Consider the following 17,990-nt stretch of genomic DNA (forward strand, 5'->3'; position numbering starts at 1 on the left):
CTACCACATTGGAGATGAGTTACATATCTTTTTTCTTGCCTGATAAAGCAAGGTTTTCTAACACTAACATGAAAGAAGAAAGTACCTCCTGACAGCTGGGTTTTATCTACATCCTTTATTATTATTATCCACAATATGTTTTCTTTTTTTCTCTTGTATTACATATCAAATTGACTGTCTCAAATTACCACCTAAAATGTAATTAGTATCATGGTATATAAAGCTATAGAAAGACTAACGGCGATTTAGGAATTGTACTTTAAAAAAAAATCACATCTTACATGCAAAAAAATGAAATTAGACCACTTTCTTACACCATATATAAGAATAAGCTCAAAATAGATTAAAGACTTAAATGTAAGACCCGAAAGCATAAAACTCCTAAAAGAAAACATTGGCAGTAAACTCTTTAACATTGCTCTTAGTAGTATTTTTTTGGATATGTCTCCTCAGGCAAGGGAAACAAAGAAAAAATAAACAAATGGGACTACATCAAACTAAAAAAGTTTTTGCAAAGAAAAGGAAAACATAAACAAAACGAAAAGAGAACCTATTAAATGGGAAAAGATATTCAACAATGATACATCCAATAAGAGGTTAATATCCATAATATATAAAAAAATCATACAACTTACCACCAAAACCCCCCGAAACAATCTAATTTAAAAATGAGCAGAGGACCTGATAGACATTTCTCCAAAGAGGACATACAGATGGCCAACAGACATGTGAAAAAAAAAGAGACTCAATGTCATTAATCATCAGAGAAATGCAAATTAAAACCACAATGGGATATCACCTCAGACCTGTCAGAATGACAACAATGAATGAATCAACAAACAACAAGTGCTGGTGAGGATGTGGAGAAAAGGGAACCCTCGTGCACTGTTGGTGGGATTGCAAACAAGTGCAGCCACTATGGAAAACAGTATGGAGGTTCCTGAAAAAATTAAAAATAGAACTACCATATGACCGAGCAATCCTAAGAGTACTTTTTGGGTATTTATCTGAAGAAATCCATAACATTAATTCAAAAAGATATATACATCCCTATGTTCATTACAGTATGATTTACAATAGCCAGGATATGGAAGCATCCTAAGTGTCCATCAATATACACTGGATAAAGAAGAGGTGGTATATATATACCATGGATATACCATGGACTATCACTTGGCCATAAAAAAGAATGGAATCCCACTCTTTGCAACAACATGGATGGACCTAGAGGGTATTATGCTGAGTGAAATAAATCAGACAGAGAAAGACAAATACCATATGATTTTACTTACATGTGAAATCTAAAAATCAAAATAAATGAACAAACAAACAGACTCATAGATACAGAGAACAAACTGATGGTTGCCAGATGGGAGGGGGTTTGGGGGAGCTGGATGAAAAAGGTGAAGGGATCAAGAAATACAAATTGGCAATTACAAAATAATCATGGGGATGTAAAGTACAGCATAGGAAATAGAGTCAGTAATATAAAATTATGTATGGTGCCAGGTGGATACTACACTTATTGGGGGGAACACTTCATAAGTTATATAAATGTCTAACCACTATGTTGTACATCTGGAAACTAAAATAATGTTGAATGTCAGCTGTAATTGAAAAAATTTTTTAATTTTTAAAAATTACATCTCTTAGGAATTTTTATATTGTAGCAAAGTAATCTACAAAACAGACTCTTCATATTATATTGCAATCCTGGATAGATGTTTCCATGGGTAGTGTGGAATAGTAGAAGGTTAATGGACTTTGATGTCCTTATAGGCAGTCTTACATCCAGTCCTATCTTGTTATACGACTTCAGGGACATTGCTTACAGTCCCTGAGCTTCCTGAGCTTGTTGAAAAGATTAAATGAGATAAACAAGGAAAGAAGCTGGCATCGTGCTTGGTACATGTTATGTAGTGCTTGATAATATTTGTCTTTTTTTTTCTTCCCCTAAATTAGATTATTCTCATTTTCTAGAGAGAAATGGGTTCAAATGAGGGTCATTGTCAGTACTAGGAAAGCGATGCCTACTTTGCTCGATCAGCAGCCTCTTTTGGAACTGTGCCACAGTTGCATGTCTACAGGATGTTTTCTGCAATAAATTAGAATGAAATACTGTCTGTCCTTACAGAAAATTATCAGTGTTTTTAATGAATTGGTAACTAAAAGACGTAATGCATGTGATATTTTTTAAGTGGGACAGACTTCAATAAGTTGAGATAGGAATAGTAAAGCCTGACAATCCTGGTTCTACCCATACCCCAGAGTTGGGAGGTGGAAGGCGATGATAGTTAGAAGTTCTCCTGTTCTGGTGGAGAACGGGGGAAATTTTTTACATCCTATACTGGAAATTGAACCATAGCCAATATTTCTGTAAAGAAGTTGCACATGTTTCTATTTTATATAAATAGGAGTCTTCCAGTGGTGGCTTGGGGCTCTGAAGCATAAAATTGGATTTTCTTATCTCCTTTGGGAGATTCCTGGGACTGCTCTGAACCTTCAGTATGATCTTTTGGAATATAAATCAGATTATATTTCTCTTTTGACTAAAATCCTTCAGTGCCTTCTCATTGCAACTAGAATTAAGCCCAAATCTTGACCATAACCTACAAGACGCTGTATGATCTGGCCCCTGGGCTTTTCCCAGAACACCTGACCTAAAGTATTAATAATACCTACAGCCCAACTCTCGAGTTGCTCTTTTATGTTATCCTGTTGTATTGTCTTCATGGCACTTTTCACTATTAAAATTATCTTCTTCATACATTTGTTTACATATTTATTGTCCATGTCCTCCCTCTAGAATGCAAACTTCCTGTATCCTCAAGGTCTAGAATAGAGTCTGTCATTCAGTAAATATTAAATGTGAATGAGTGAACAAATGAACAAATTAATGAATGAGTTACTTTAGCCCACACACATAGGAATTTGAAACTTTAGGAAGCACACGTAAAGTACAGATTTTAGTAGACTAGGTACTGTTCAATCTCAGATCTTAGAGTTCTGTCCTCTCATACATTTTTCTTTTTTCTAACAGTATATGTGTGTAGTTTTCATCTGCAAGCTTTTATTCCGTTTAAGTGGGAATAGTGCTTTAAATCTTTCCACTTAAGCTGTGAGCTATTGGAGTAATTTGTTGTTTTTCTAGGTCAGTTGATCATGTCTTTATAAACACCTTTAGTAAAAATACAAATGACTTACAACACAGTAATGAGAATGCAGTTTAGTAGAACATCTGTCAAGGCAGCAGGAAAACGGTTTCTTGCTGTTTTTGTAGCTATTATATATACTGATGTATAGGCTCAAATGTCTAGATTTTGCTATTTATTTTAGTAAAAATACTTTTGTTTTTATTTGGTCATTGTTATCTTTTGCTTAAATATGTCAAGTCTTAAAAGAAACTATTCTTTCAACATTAATGAATAATTTTCATTAACATTGATAAGAATGGCCCTTGATAGAGGATAAGTGTAGGGAATAGTATACATCCTAGTAATTTAGAGTTTTGAATCAGCAGAAACCAGTACTTAGCCATAGTAGGGTTCAGTAAATATTTATAAATTAATTGAAAAGTGTTTATATGTTTTCAACCGAGTGTTTCTCTGAAGGTTAGGGAAGATGCTATAAGTGCCCTAATAAGCCATTCATTAAACATTCATCAAACATTTATTGAGCGTATAATATATTATTTAAGGCCATAAAAATCAAAGCAAACACCTTTCTGAGTCCTACCCTATGGGTCTTCATTTCTTTTCTTCTTGCCTTCCTCCTTTTATTCCTTCAGCAGATATTAAATAGTATGCTTAACAAACAGGGAGTGAGGTGGGAGGGTCTTATCAGCACTGTCCCGACCCTTATTCCATTGCATTGCTCTAGTATGTGGAGAACAGAAACTCTTCTCATTCTGGGAGTATTGAATCAATGCTCACACTCTGCTGCTACTACAGATGAAAGGATAGCTAAGATACAAACCCTGCCCTCACAGAACTAAGTCTGAAAGGAGAAACAAATATGTAAACAAAGATATCGTAAGTCAATTTGATAAATGTGGTAATGAAAGTATATGTAGCATATTTTTTAAGAGTCCAAGTTTTGGAGTCAGTCTGTCTGGATTTAAATTCTAGTGCATCACTAGCCATTTGACCTTGGGCAACTTACATCAGTTTTTTATCTATAAAATGAAAACTAATAATATCTACTGTTGAGTTGTTTAAATGATTAAATGAGCTAATGAGCTAATGGTATTCAAAATGCTTATTAGCTCAGTGACTGGTTCATAATAAGTGCTCAATGGATGTTAGTTACTACTATGTTTAACATTCAGTGATTTTTTTGGGGGGGGGCCTAGTGGCATTAAGGAAACAATCAAAGATAGTGTCTGAAAGATGAAATAAGTAGAGAGGGAGAGCATTTTAAGCCAAGTGAACAGTAAGTGCTAAGGTTTGGATGTATAAGGAACTACAAGTAGGTCAGGTATAGGAAATGAGTAATTCATGACCTTGGAACAGCTGCTAGAGAGGGAGAACCGAGGTCAAATGATAAAGAACATTGTACACCAAGCTAAGGAATTTGGACTTTTTTTCTATGGACTATGGAGAATTGTTGAAGGGTTTTCAAAGTGGAGAACTGTATCAGATTTACATTTTAGCAAAGTCACTCTAATAGCAATGTGGGAAATGGAATGCAAGGAGATTATATCAGGCAGGAAACACATATGAGAGGATACTGTTATAATACAGAGGAGAGAAAATGAGAGGCTAAACCAGTGAGAGGGGAAATAACAGCCGAGGCAGAATTGTAAAAATTTTTGAAGGTATAAATGATGGGATATAATGAGGGAGAGGATTAAGATGAACCTCAGGCTCTGATTTAGGTATCTAGATGATGATCTAGATGCTGTTAGAGTTTTGAGGGGGGCCCAATAAATAATGTACTTTCTTCTTGTTCAGAATAAGACAGAAGAATAAGCAGATGAAGAAAACTTTGCCTTTATTATTGATAAAAACTGTTAAAGGAATAAAATGTGCTTTAACGCAAGAGCTGAAATCAACTTGCCTGACTATGTCTCCTCTAAGACAACCCACCTGAAAGTCTGAATTTGGATAGCAGTTGCACTTTTTCTCCATCTCCTATTCCCACTGGTTCAGAGGAAGAAAGGAGAAAAGAAATCAAATTACCTCTTGTCTTAAGTTCCTCCTGACCAACGACCAGTGGTGGTGTCCATGAACCAGATAACTCACTCCCCTTAGCACAGAAATAGAGGGTAGGACAAGGTACAAGAAGTCCCATTCTAGTGCTATGAACAAAATAGCAAATAACAGAAAGAAGACCAAATGTGGGGTGTTGGAAGAGGCAGGGAAGAGAAAGGAGATTATGAATTCAGAGTATGAGATCCAGTAGTCAGTGGGGACATGAAGATTATCACTTCAGACTATTGCTTAATTCAGAGCTTTACTTTTTACCTGTATAACGAGGACATTGGCCAGGCTAGAGATACTGGTAGGAATTACTAATTAAGAAATCTGTACAGCATAATAAGAATCTTTCTAGTGAATAGAGTTCATCTGAGGCTGTAAGCAAGACCAGAGGTCATTTGTCAAAAATGCTGACAAGAGGATTTCTTAATGAGCCAGAAGTTGGACTGGTCCTTTCTAACTCCTAAAGTCTATTGTAGAAGATGCTCAACAAGTAATCAATGATTTGATAATAGACTAATAACATTTTACAACTTACATAAAAATCCATAGCTGCAGTTATACTTTACATAAAATTAATGGCATTGGATATTTAAAGGATATATTCTTCAGATAAAAGTGAGATTAAAACTTTATCGTGGCTAAAAGTTTATGGGAAAACGGAATGTATCATTGATATCAGTTAAACCTTAATTATTTCTGGATTTGAGTTTAGTTTTCTTTTATATTTCAGTATAAACCATGTAGAAATGAATGTTATGATGCATTTTATATATGGAGGAACTTTGGACTTTCCAGATAAAGCTAACATTGGGTATGTATTACTTTTTAATAATTTTAAATATAAAAGTACTAATATTTTTTGCCTTCTGCTTTGTTGAGATAATGTTTCAAAGTGTCAATAAAGTGGAAGTTTCACTTTTATTACCCCTTTTGCCATATTTTATGTGTGTTTGGGAATATCTAAAAACAATAAGTCACTGTAGTTAGAAGAAAAGCAATTCACAGTAATAAGATTTTTAAAAGTCTTTATTAGACTTAAATTATGCTAGAAAAACCTTATACTTGTGGAAAATAAATGGCAGGCTTTTTATAAAATAAGATTGATTGATTGAAACTTCATCAAATTTTGAATAATTGTTTTACTACTTTCTTTTTTAACTTTAGGATGTCTCTTTTAAACAGCAAAAGGAAAACCTTAAAATTACTTTAAGAACGTAGACATCGTAAAGACCAACCATGATGTGATTCTTAAGTGCTCTGCAGTGAAGTGTCATTTAAGCTGCTGAAATCCTATTGGAGAGTGAAATCTACCTTACTCTTCTAATTTTCTGCATGTCCTCTCCTTTTATTGCTATCCTAAAATCAGACAAATGAAAGCTGCTCTTTTAATTTTAAATATTCATTGGTTCCTTTAATTACAAACTGAATAAATATGATTTTGGGGAGAAAGTATCATGAGTCACAAGGATTAAATACTGAAGATTTCCTCCTGAAAACCTATTTGAATTTCATCATGCCCTCAAGGCTTGATGGTTTCCTAAGTACGTAATGTATGTGTGGGTGCTCAGAAGTACTTGTCAACTAAAAGAAACAGCGAACCCTTCTGAGTCATTGGATACTTACTCCAATCTTAGGGTCATTTGTAAGCATTTTCAATATGATAAGCATCAATTAATTGCCTGAACCAAATTTTTATCATACAAATTTGTTGAAAAGAGTTTTGTAACTTGAACAGCTTTCAAAGCAGTTTCCTGGACTTCAATGTATGTCTCTGAGAATCTGAGGGGAATTTGATTGAAACATCTCCAAATTTACTTCTTGTTATTTTCCATTATTTAAATCATGTGACAGCGCTTTCAGCTGCTGGCTTATGTCCAGTTTATAATCCATGAAGACTATCTATTATGTAGGGCAGAAAGTTAGAATTAAAATAATTCAGATTTTTCTTTTTTCTAAAAAGATTGTATATTATCAGGAAATTGTATTATGCCTTGGTTTTTATTTTTAATTAACTTATTTGTTTTCAGTTACAGTTGACATTCAATATTATTTTATATTTGTTTCCAGGTGTACACCATAGAAGTTAGACATTGATATAATTTATGCAGTAATCCCTGTATGCTGGAGAATTAACACTGTATCTATTTTTATTTTAGTCAGATACTCAATATAGCTGATATGTATGGACTACAAGGATTAAAAGAAGTAGCCATCTATATTTTAAGAAGAGATTATTGTAATTTCTTTCAGAAGGTAATTATTGAGTCTCAGAAATCTTTTACCCAGATCTTAAAGTCACCCATTATTACCTACTAGATTTTTAACTCTGACAGTAAATAGTGTTTGAAATCTTAAAAATATTAAGTCAGTTTAACTAATGGAAACTTTAGTTGAGAAATAACTCATATGGTGTACTTGTAAAAAACAGAAATTAATTAAGATAATTTTAAGTAAAATACAATTGAAGTGGGGGGTTTAATGAATTTATATAGAAGTATCCTCTATAATTCCAAGGTGGAGTGTACAGCTGGGACTCAGGGTTGGGAACTAAGAGAAAGGAAATCAGGAACCAAGGTTACCTTCTCCATTTATCAAAGTGCATTTATCACAGTGCTTCATTGGTTCTGTTCTTTGAAGTTCTACTCCTGCTTCTACTTCTCTTTACACCATGTTGCCCCCAAAATAAGACCTAACTGGAAAATAAGCCCTAGCATGATTTTTCAGGAGGACATCCCCTGAACATAAGCCCTAATGCGTCTTTTGGAGAAAAAAATTAATATAAGACCTGGTCTTATTTTCGGGGAAACACGGTAGCATGTGCTTGGGGTGGTATATATTTCTCTTCTGCCTGTCTCCCCAGATGGAGTATAAATACTAACTTTTAAATTTTAGTTTATGTAAACATTAATTTATGGTCTAAAGAAAGATCCCATGCTATCTATGCATTTGTACAGATGCAATTTACTACATTGTTCTTAGATTATTTTCCTTATTGATGCTTTTCTACTTTTTCTAAATTTTCTGCAATGATCATATATTACTTTTATAATCAAAAAAGCACAAATCTTAGAAGAATTGTTTACATCAATATTCCCCACTTTTTGGGTACTTGAGGCAACAATATGCATTGTACAAAATGTAATTAGGTAATTTTAATAATTTCAAAAACATTTAAATTTATATTTTTGTGTTGGGTAGGACTTTTCCTACCTCTCTATAAGCTGTAGCTAAGAAAGCACCCCATGTACTAAAACAGAACCACTGACAGCTGGGTCCAGCACCACCACCACTACCACCCCCTCAAGGTTTACTGAAAAACAAACTCCTCAGCTACTTTTAATCAACCATTAATTCCAGCCTCTATAAGAAGGGGAACTAGGAGAAGGAGGGCAGTCTGTGGTGTCCTCAGCTTTGTGGAAAGTGAAGAATTCTGGTGAAAGATATTCCTTCTCTTTCATCTTCTCAGCCAAGTGAAGGGAGAGAAATCCAAGCATATCCCAAATAAAGATTATAGATAGAGGGTATCTGCATTGAGGAGATAATATCTTCTCATCCCCAGAGGGTCATCTACTATATCTGTAAAACCGGCCCATTCCGGAGCTTCCATTAAAGAAAAAAAGAAATTGGTAAGAGATTTCTTGGGAGAGCCTGGAATATGCCTCAGAAACCAGTGAGAGTATCCTTGAATGTGCAGATTTCTAAAGGAAGGAGGTTTGCTGAGGAAGCCAGTACTAGCCTGGTGATTAGGGACAATACTTACTGTCATAAATGGAAAATATGTGGGGAGTTCACCGCACAGCTGTTACATACGGTACACAGGGAAGAACGAGGACCTTAGTGGTTCCACGAAGATTAGAGGAGACTGAAACGGCCGGATGCCACTGTGTCCCACCTAGGGAATCCTTGTGCATTACGAACCACTAGAAGAGTCTTTATCCACTGAGAGGCTAGGCTGAATCCAGTCTGCCCCTGAAAGTGCCAGCACAGCAGCAAAGGCCACCAACATCTGAATGAGAGCAAAGTCAAGGACGTCTGCCTACTACCATGTTAGTCTCTGGTTAGTTACAGAAAGTGACCCTAGCCTCTCCACAGGAGTTAGAACCAGAAAATGGAGAACAGAAACCAGACTATGCTCTAGTCCCTACTCCATATCACCCAACTATAAATGTAGTCAGTAATGGGGAAGGGAAAGATTTAAGTCAGATGTGAGATCGCTGTTTAAACAGTACTATACTGAATTTCAGTACCAAAAGTAACCAGAAAGTACTGAAATTTGCCTATCATGGCATTAACTTCTAGATCTCAGTTATGCAGTTTCTTGGCAGTGACTTAAATATAATAAATCTTTAATAACATACTCCATCGTAATACAGCTTTGGGTATAATGTGATGGGTAACTGGCCCTGGAACTCCTGGCAAGCTGGCTTCAGTCATTTCATTAACTTCACAATCTTGCCTTTACTTGATTTTTGGATTTTATAGGATTATAGTGGGCTTTGCATATTTTTTGCCACTGATTTAAAAATATATTTTAGGTAATGATTTAAATATATGTCTTCTCAAATTCTACAAGCAGGTTTTGAAAATAACTGAATATCAGTCTTCCTATTTCACAAACACTTGAGAATCAACATTTCCATATAAAGAAAATTCTCAGAAAGCTAAAGTTAACCCTTTAAGCCAGGGGTCAGTAAACTTTTGCTATGAAAGACAAGATAGTAGTATTCCAGGCTTTGTGATACAGGTCATGTGGTCTCTATCACAGCTACTCAACCCAGCTGTTGTAGAGCCAAAGTAGCTATAGCTGGTATGTAAATGGGACAGTATGGCACTATTCCAATACAATTTTACCCAAAACAGTGGTGGGCTAGATTTGGCCCACAAGGTATAGTTTACCAGTCTCTGCTTTAAGCAGCAAATTATTTTGTATTTTAATAATTTTTGTGGAAATTATTCTTAAGTTATATATCAATTAGTGGACTTTGCTCTAGAGAGCTGGTCATTCCTAAATAAAATTAGACTGCTGGGCTGTTTAACTCCTGTGTTTACTTTTATAATATGTCAGACTTCTGGTGGCTTTTAGGTTGTCAAGTATGTCTATACCAGTCTTCTCTTCACTCATAATAGTTTGATACTCTCATCTGAAGTGGGTCAGACAACCAAATTATTTAATTTGATAGAATTATCACTGAATAATCTACATAGAGAAAGTCATTTCTGATTTTAGGACAACTTAAAATACCTCCAGTTATCTAAAAGGAACAACGAAATTATTAATATCCAAAGCAATATACTTATATTAAATTTCTGAAACACTAGTATAACACTTTTAGGAGAAGGGTATTAGAAAAACAAATTAATAGCAATTCATAATTTTAAAAGTTGGAAATCACTGGCCTTGCTTATAGAAAGGACTCTGCTGGAGACATGTCTAAAGAAACTTTTGCTCAGGTGGCCAGATGGATCAGTTGGTTAGAGCGCGAGCTCTGAACAACAGGGTTGCTGGTTCGATTCCCACATGGGCCAGTGAGCTGCACCCTCCCCAACTAGATTAGAGACAACGAGCTGCCGCTGAGTTTCCAGAGAGGCGGCCGGATAGTTCAGTTGGTTAGAGCGTGAGCTCTCAACAACAAGGTTGCTGGCTCAATTCCCGCATGGGATGGTGGTGGGTTGTGCCCCCTGCAACTAAGATTGAAAACGGTGACTGGACTTGGAGCTGAGCTGTACCCTCCACAACTAGATTGAAGGACAACGACTTGGAGCTGATGGGCCCTGGATAAACACACTGTTCCCCAATATTCCCCAATAAAAATTTTAAAAAAAAGAAAAAAAAGAAACTCTTGCTCTTCTCAGAGTAGGGGATCTTCAGAAGTATACATTTGGAGACTATATACACAAATTGGCTGATAGTCGGTCTTTATTAAGTGTGTAAACCTCAAATCACAATGAGTGAATGTGTACAAAGAGAAGTTGAACTCTGTTCACCCTGATGGGCGATAGATGTGCTAAGAACGTGGTTCCAAAAAACTGAAACGGTGGCACAGGCAACATGTAGCACAGAGGTTTAACACCGAGAGCAATGCGTTTTCACTATTTGTATCTACATTTTATATGTTTGTTGTTTTAGTTCATTATTTCTGTATATGTGCTTTTAAATATATATATAATTAAATTCTATCATTTTATCTGAGGTCAATGCAGAACCTCCCATTGCACGATTACTTAAAGTTGTATTTATACTTTAAGAAACAGATGAGACCAAATGGTTATATTACAACATTATGTGCTAGAAATTATTGTACCACTTTACTTTTAAAAAAAACATTTAAGCTAAATGAAATTAGAATAGAGATGGTGTGCATTCTGGCCGCTAAAAGAGCTCCAGTGCTACTCTACAAAACTAAAAGTTATTAGTGATACTTGGTATTAAAAGAATAACAGACTATTGAATTACACGTATTTATTCTGCAGTTTCGGTACATAAATCAGATCATCTTTGTGAATCAAATACTTTTAGCTTCTGTAAATTGAAAAAAGTAAATGTAGTGTTTTCTATCAATTTTAGCCTGTTCCCAGAAGGTTGGCATCTATTCTAGAATGCCTGATTATTGCTCATTCAGTTGGAGTGGAAAGTCTTTTTGCTGACTGCATGAAGTAAGTGATCTGAAATAATGCTGATATGATTAATTTAGGGATTTTTGTTCTTCCATTCTCCTAATTTTCTGGGAACTTTTAGACTTGGCATATTTTCTTGGGCATAATGTATGTATGTAGCTTAATGCTTAATTAGTTACGACAGTTGAGGAGTATTATTGATATGGATAATGCTCAAAATGCTTGTGATCAATTTTTATTTTAGCTCAACCATTGTTACTTATGTTAAAATCCATACACATTAACCCAAAGTGGATTTAAAATATATGTTTACTGAAAAGGGAGCATACGTAAGTCTATCGTGGAGCTCAGAAAATTAACTGTAAGGGTTAGTCAAAACATAGATATGTACAAATTGAAAATGCAAATATTTTTAAATATAATAATGAAAAAATATTTTAATTTTTCTAACTTGGGATTCTTTGATTTTTAACAGGTGGATTGTAAAGCATTTTGCAAGGTTTTGGTCTGAGAGAAGCTTTGCAAATATACCTCCTGAGATTCAGAAAAGTTGTCTTAATATGTTAATTCAGTCCTTAGTAAGTATAATCCAAGTGCCCTTGTTTGTGTTTGTCTTCAAAAAGTTTAGTCAGTTTTGTGTAGGTACTTTCTATGTTTTAAATATAAATGTTTTATTTATATTGTAAAAGCAAGATGAGAGAACCAATTCTAGATAACTCAGAACCAATTCTGAGAATTTTTCTTCAAGATTCTGTTCCTTTATACCAAATTCATTAGGGTTCAATCAGAGAAGCAGAACTACTAGGAGGTATATATTGGCTCATAAACAAAAGGCATATGGTGCCAGGGATGTGTGGGTTATGCATTGGCTCAGCAACATGGACTTCCACTCACTAAGGTGGATTTGGGTCTAACACTGAAACTTCTGTATGGCAACATTCCCCAAGAGAACCAGCTATCTTCCTGGTGGCAGGTTAATTACATTGGACCACTTCATCATGGAGAAGGCAGTGCTGTGTTCTCAGTGGACTAGACATTTGTTCTGGGTATGAATTTGCCTTCCTTGCTCCTAGTTTTTCTGCTAAAACCACTATCCACAGACTTACAGCATGCCTTTTCTACCATGGTATTCCAGACAGCATTGCTTTTTACTAAGGAACTCACTCCACAGCAAATGAAGAACAGCAATGGGCCCATGCTCAGTTTCATTGGTCTTACATGTTTTCTGTCATCTTGAAGCAGCTGGCTTGATAGGATGGAGGAATGGCCTTTTGAAGACTCACTCGCAGTGCCAACTACGTTGGCAATGCCTTCTGGGATTGGAGCAGTACCCTCCAGGAGGCTGTCTGTGCTCTAAGTTAGTTTTTGATGTACGAGTATGTTTCTGTTTCTCCCATTACTAGGATTCGTGGGTCCAGAAACTAGGAAATGAAGAGTGGCTCCACCTACAATTAATCCTGGTGATCAAATAACAAAATTCTTGCTTCTGCACTTTAGTTTCTCCTGATCCTAAAGATCTTAGTTCCAAAGAGCGGAATTCTTCCATCTGGGGACACAATTATTCTACTGAATTGAAAGTTGAGACTGCCTCCATCTGGCTACTTGGTAAATCAACAAGCAAAGAAAGGGGATTACTGGTTGATTGAGCCCGACTATCAAGGGGAAATCAGGTCGATACTATATAATGTGGATAATAAGGAGTGCATTTGGAATGCAGTACTTCCATGTCCTACGATTAAAATCAGTGGAAACTAACAACCCAATGTAGGCAGCACTGACAATGGCCCAGATACTTCAGGAATGAAAGTTTGGGCCACGCTACCAGAGAAAGAACTACAAATAGCAGAGGTACTCGCTGAGGGCAAAGGGAATATGCAGCGGAAGTGGAAAAAAGGTAGAGTTATAAATACCAGCTATGACCAAGTGACCAGTTATAGGCATGAGCACCGTAATAGTTATGATATAACATATTCATTTCCCTTTTTGGTATGAATGTTTGTGTACATATTAAACCAAGTATTTTTTCCAGTCTCATTCCCCTACCATCTAATATGAGATACGCTAACAATAGTTAACTTTATATCTCTCTTATTAAGTTACAGGATACCAAAGGGGAGTGTGAATCAGTTTGAAGAACAATCACCCAAAGATAAAACGAGAATTTTTTGTCTTCTTTGAAGGAAGGGGTTAGTTGTATAGCAGATAGTTATGTTAGGCAGAAGCCTGACTTTGTTACTGTCTCCCTTTGGGAATTTAGTATGGTTTAAGGAGATGTGTATGGGTGCCAGGTTGACAAGAAGTGGCTTTGTAATGGGTCAGCTCGGCTAGAATAAACAATGCTTCCCAGAATTTACTTCTTTGTATGTTTCTAGTTAGAGTGGCCCTAAAAGACCATTTGGCATGAGATTTGAAGGGTAGAAGCAAAGCAGCAACTTTTTTTTAAACACTAGGAAGATAGGAGCAAACACTTTTAGCTCCTACATGTTGCTTATTTACTGACTCACCTTGTTGGCGTGGAACAGCAGCCAGGCCTGCAGCTCCTCCACCTTGCGCTGTATCCCCTTTGGCTTCTCTTACCTATAGGCCAGGGGTGTGTTTACCTCCATGATGAAAGGTCCCTCCTGAAGGACACCCATTTCATCCAGATTGGAGGCAGTAAGAACCGAAATGGGTCCATTTTTGTGGGTGTCAGCTTGTCCTTGCTTTTCTGCACTTTATGTCCATCTTCCCTTCTTGACTGCCTGCCCTGTGGACTTCAAACTACAACATCACATACAGAGACTATTTAATCTTCTCCCACAATTGCATAAGATCAAATCCCTATAACAAATTCCTGTATGTATATAAATGCCTCCTAGTGGTCCTGTTTCTCTGGTTGAACCCTGAATGATACGTCAGATTGGGCCATGTAGAAGATACATCTAAATCTAACAGGGAGAATAAGTAAGCCATCAACTGGTGAGATACCACTGCAAAAAAATCAGTGTAAATCTGTTTATGCTAATGAAGGACTTTGTAGTTTTGTGTTGTTTTTGTACAAGTAGGGAATCAATGCGAGATGGTGAGTGCCTCACTAGGACAGGAGGTCAGGGGACTGGGCCACGTCACAGAGCCAGGAAGTGGCAGAGCTAGGTAGGAGCTGAGCACCATGCTTCCTTCAGCAACACTCTGCCTCCAGGACACTCTAGGTTTCCTTTGTGGCCCTGCTTTCCAGCGGAAAGGAGAGAAGGGAGGTGTCTATGATGGCAGTGTCAGCATCCCCTACGGACTGAGGCCAGCAGGTTGAGACTGTCATGCCTGTCAGGGAGCCAGCTGTGTCATCTGCTAGTGCCCAGTTCCAAGGACTTTTGTAATTTTGTTGCTTACTATTTTGCATTAGTTTCTTTGGTCAGTGAAGTTCTTCCTTGCTCATCAAGGCAAACAGATGGCCCAGCTATAATTCAGTTCAACAGAGATAAAAACATTATTTACGACTAGTACTTCTACTACTACTACTACAAGGAGGAGGAGGAGTATTTGGTGGCTTTTTAAGACCATTACCATTCAAAACATACTTTTTATTTTTTGAAATTTGGTATAAGACAGGTACTTTTATCTCTATTTCACACGAGAAAAGAGAATCAGAGAGGTAAGTGCTTTATTCAAGTTCACGATGTCAGTAAATGACAAAGCCAAGTCTTAAAACCAATTGCTCCCATTCTAAAGATAATATGATAGGTGCCCAACATGGGCAAAGATTTTTCTTTAAAGAAACGTGGGCCTTGACTTCAAGGAACTCACAGATTGATGGAAGAATTGGCGTTTAACCACCGTGTTTCCCCGAAAATAAGACCTAACCAGAAAATGATTTTTCAGGATGACATCCCCTGAACATAAGCCCTAATGCATCTTTTGGAGCAAAAATTAATATAAGACCCAGTCTTATTTTCGGGGAAACACAGTAAGTAAAAATACAAGTTAGAATATGAGTGCTAACAGCAAGTTCCATGTCAGTCTCATTTACCTTCATAGCCTCAGCCTTGGAACAGTGTCTAGCACTTATCAGGCACGCGGTATATATTGTCAAGTAAATAAATGAATGAATAAGTATAATTTGTATTTCAGGTATGTATGTGGGATCTCAGAGGTTAAAACAATTGATTCTGATTAGAAGGATGAGAGGTAATTTAAGGTGAACCTGAAGATAGAGGACAATTTCAAAATAAAGTACATTAGGGCATTTCTGATAGATTTTTAAAATGTGTCCAAGGTCCTAGAGACTGGGCAGTTCTAATATTCTGCTGTAACTGCAATAAAAAAAGATAAGTATGGGGAGAGGCTAACGCCAGATTGGGAGGAATCTTAACTGAATGTCTTATTAAGAAGTTGTTTTGGTTTTTTTTTTTTACAAATGGTTTAACTGAAGAATAAGCCCTTCATATTATGCCTTTCCTCTCCTACCATATTTTATTTTGATTTTATAGTTCTAATTGGGTCCTTGTAAGCTTTGTGAACACTTGCTTTTTCCTTTTAAGACAGATAAAAAGATGAACATTAGAAAAGCCAAACACCCACTTTGATCAGTAGTCTTTTGGCATCGTGGTGATTATAATGAAAACTTGAAATTTTGTCTTTTTTTGTGAATATTCAAGTTTTAAGAAACATTAATATAGTCCTCATATTTTGTTATATAAATAAAATATACAAATGATAAACGTCTAAGTATTACTTTGTCTTGTGCACCTGAAATTAATAAAAAATTAAAAATAAAAAAAACAAAAGTAGTAAGAAAAAAAAAATATATATATATAGAGAGTGCCAAAAAAGTGTATACACATTTTAAGAAAGAAAAAAACTGTATTAAAACTGTAATATTCAATATATGCCGATAACAAAAGGTGAATACAAGTCATGTGTATATATATTTTTGGCACCCCCGGTATTTAGTTTTCGATTAAAAAATAGAATATTTTTGTAAATTAAAATTAGAAATATGTTATCCGAAAAAATGAAAGAAAGAGCAAGCAGTCTTAAGTGGTTTTTAGTTCTAATTCAGTTCAACCACATGTACCATGATAGTCACTTTACTCCATCAGTGATATGTGCACAGTGTCTTATCCTACGGGAGATAAGAAAGTGCTGCGCTGGACTATATTTGAAGATTTTTTAAAAAGTTTTAATGTGTGGGACTTTGAGGTTTTTCTTTTTCTTGGTCACTATGCAGCAGTTCAAGTAAAATGCGATTGCTCCCTCCTCCCAAGTACAAACCATTGCTTTTGTAAGGAAGGGAGAGGGTGGGGGAATGAGTGGAAGAAAGAAAGGTGTTAGAAAAGTTAGGACTTCATAATGTAATTACTTGAATTATTTCAAAACATGATTAAATTTTTCTATTTCAAAACGCTTTGTTTAAGCTCTTTAAAAAGGCAAATTATGAAGTGTTTTTAAATTTAGGAAAGTTAAGACAGTCTAGTTGTGTGGGTGGTCACTACGGTAAAACTAAAGTTGTATATATTTTATGCTATTAGTCCTAAGGCCAAAGGGTAGCTGAAGGCCTATTTGATTAACACTATATCATAAGGATTAAGAAATAGTATGAGTAAAAAAAAAAAGAAAAGAAAAAGAAATAGTATGAGTCATTGTGTTTCTTCAATATATGGTGTTAATACAACCAGGAAGCAGCTGGAAAAAATTTAAGTCTGATCTATACTTTACATCCTGATATGCCAGGATATATTCCAAATGGATCAAAGGTTTGGATGTAAGAAAAATTACATCATTAAAATACTGCAATAAACTCTGGGGAAATTATTTTATAACCTTGGCAGGAAATAGGGATACAAAATTCAGACGCCATAAAAAAATTTCATTACATAAAAATGCAAAATTTCTGTATAATATAAACCAATCATAAGCAAAGTCAAAAGGCAGTTCATATCATACTCATGATTCTATTTTTCCTAATACAGAGTTCCTACAAGTTGATTTAAGAAAAGGAAAGAAACAGCTAAACATAGGATAAGATTAGACAGTTCACAAAGAAAATACAGACATCTCTTAATTTGATGAACAAATTCTCAGCTTCATTTATTTAAGAGAAATGGACATAAAATTGCAGTGTTAAGCCATTTTCCACCTTTTTGACTGAAAAAAAAATAAGGAAATTTGTACTATGTTAATAAGGGTGCAGGGAAGGGT

The 17,990-nt window shown here is 35.6% G+C and overlaps 1 protein-coding gene across 3 annotated transcripts in view; it reads left to right on the plus strand.

The window, feature by feature from the left end:
* Nucleotides 1-17,990, plus strand: part of BTBD8 (BTB domain containing 8) — an 81,503-nt gene that overhangs the window by 42,417 nt on the left and 21,096 nt on the right. For all 3 annotated transcript variants that reach the window (XM_033115450.1, XM_033115451.1, XM_033115452.1), the window contains exons 6-9: nucleotides 5,932-6,012; nucleotides 7,358-7,454; nucleotides 11,767-11,855; nucleotides 12,292-12,394. In XM_033115450.1, the coding sequence (XP_032971341.1) occupies nucleotides 5,932-6,012; nucleotides 7,358-7,454; nucleotides 11,767-11,855; nucleotides 12,292-12,394 (370 nt within the window). The remainder of the gene's footprint in view (nucleotides 1-5,931; nucleotides 6,013-7,357; nucleotides 7,455-11,766; nucleotides 11,856-12,291; nucleotides 12,395-17,990) is intronic.

Source organism: Rhinolophus ferrumequinum, chromosome 9 (genome assembly GCF_004115265.2).
Source record: "Rhinolophus ferrumequinum isolate MPI-CBG mRhiFer1 chromosome 9, mRhiFer1_v1.p, whole genome shotgun sequence".
In the NCBI taxonomy this organism is placed as follows: Eukaryota; Metazoa; Chordata; class Mammalia; order Chiroptera; family Rhinolophidae; genus Rhinolophus; species Rhinolophus ferrumequinum.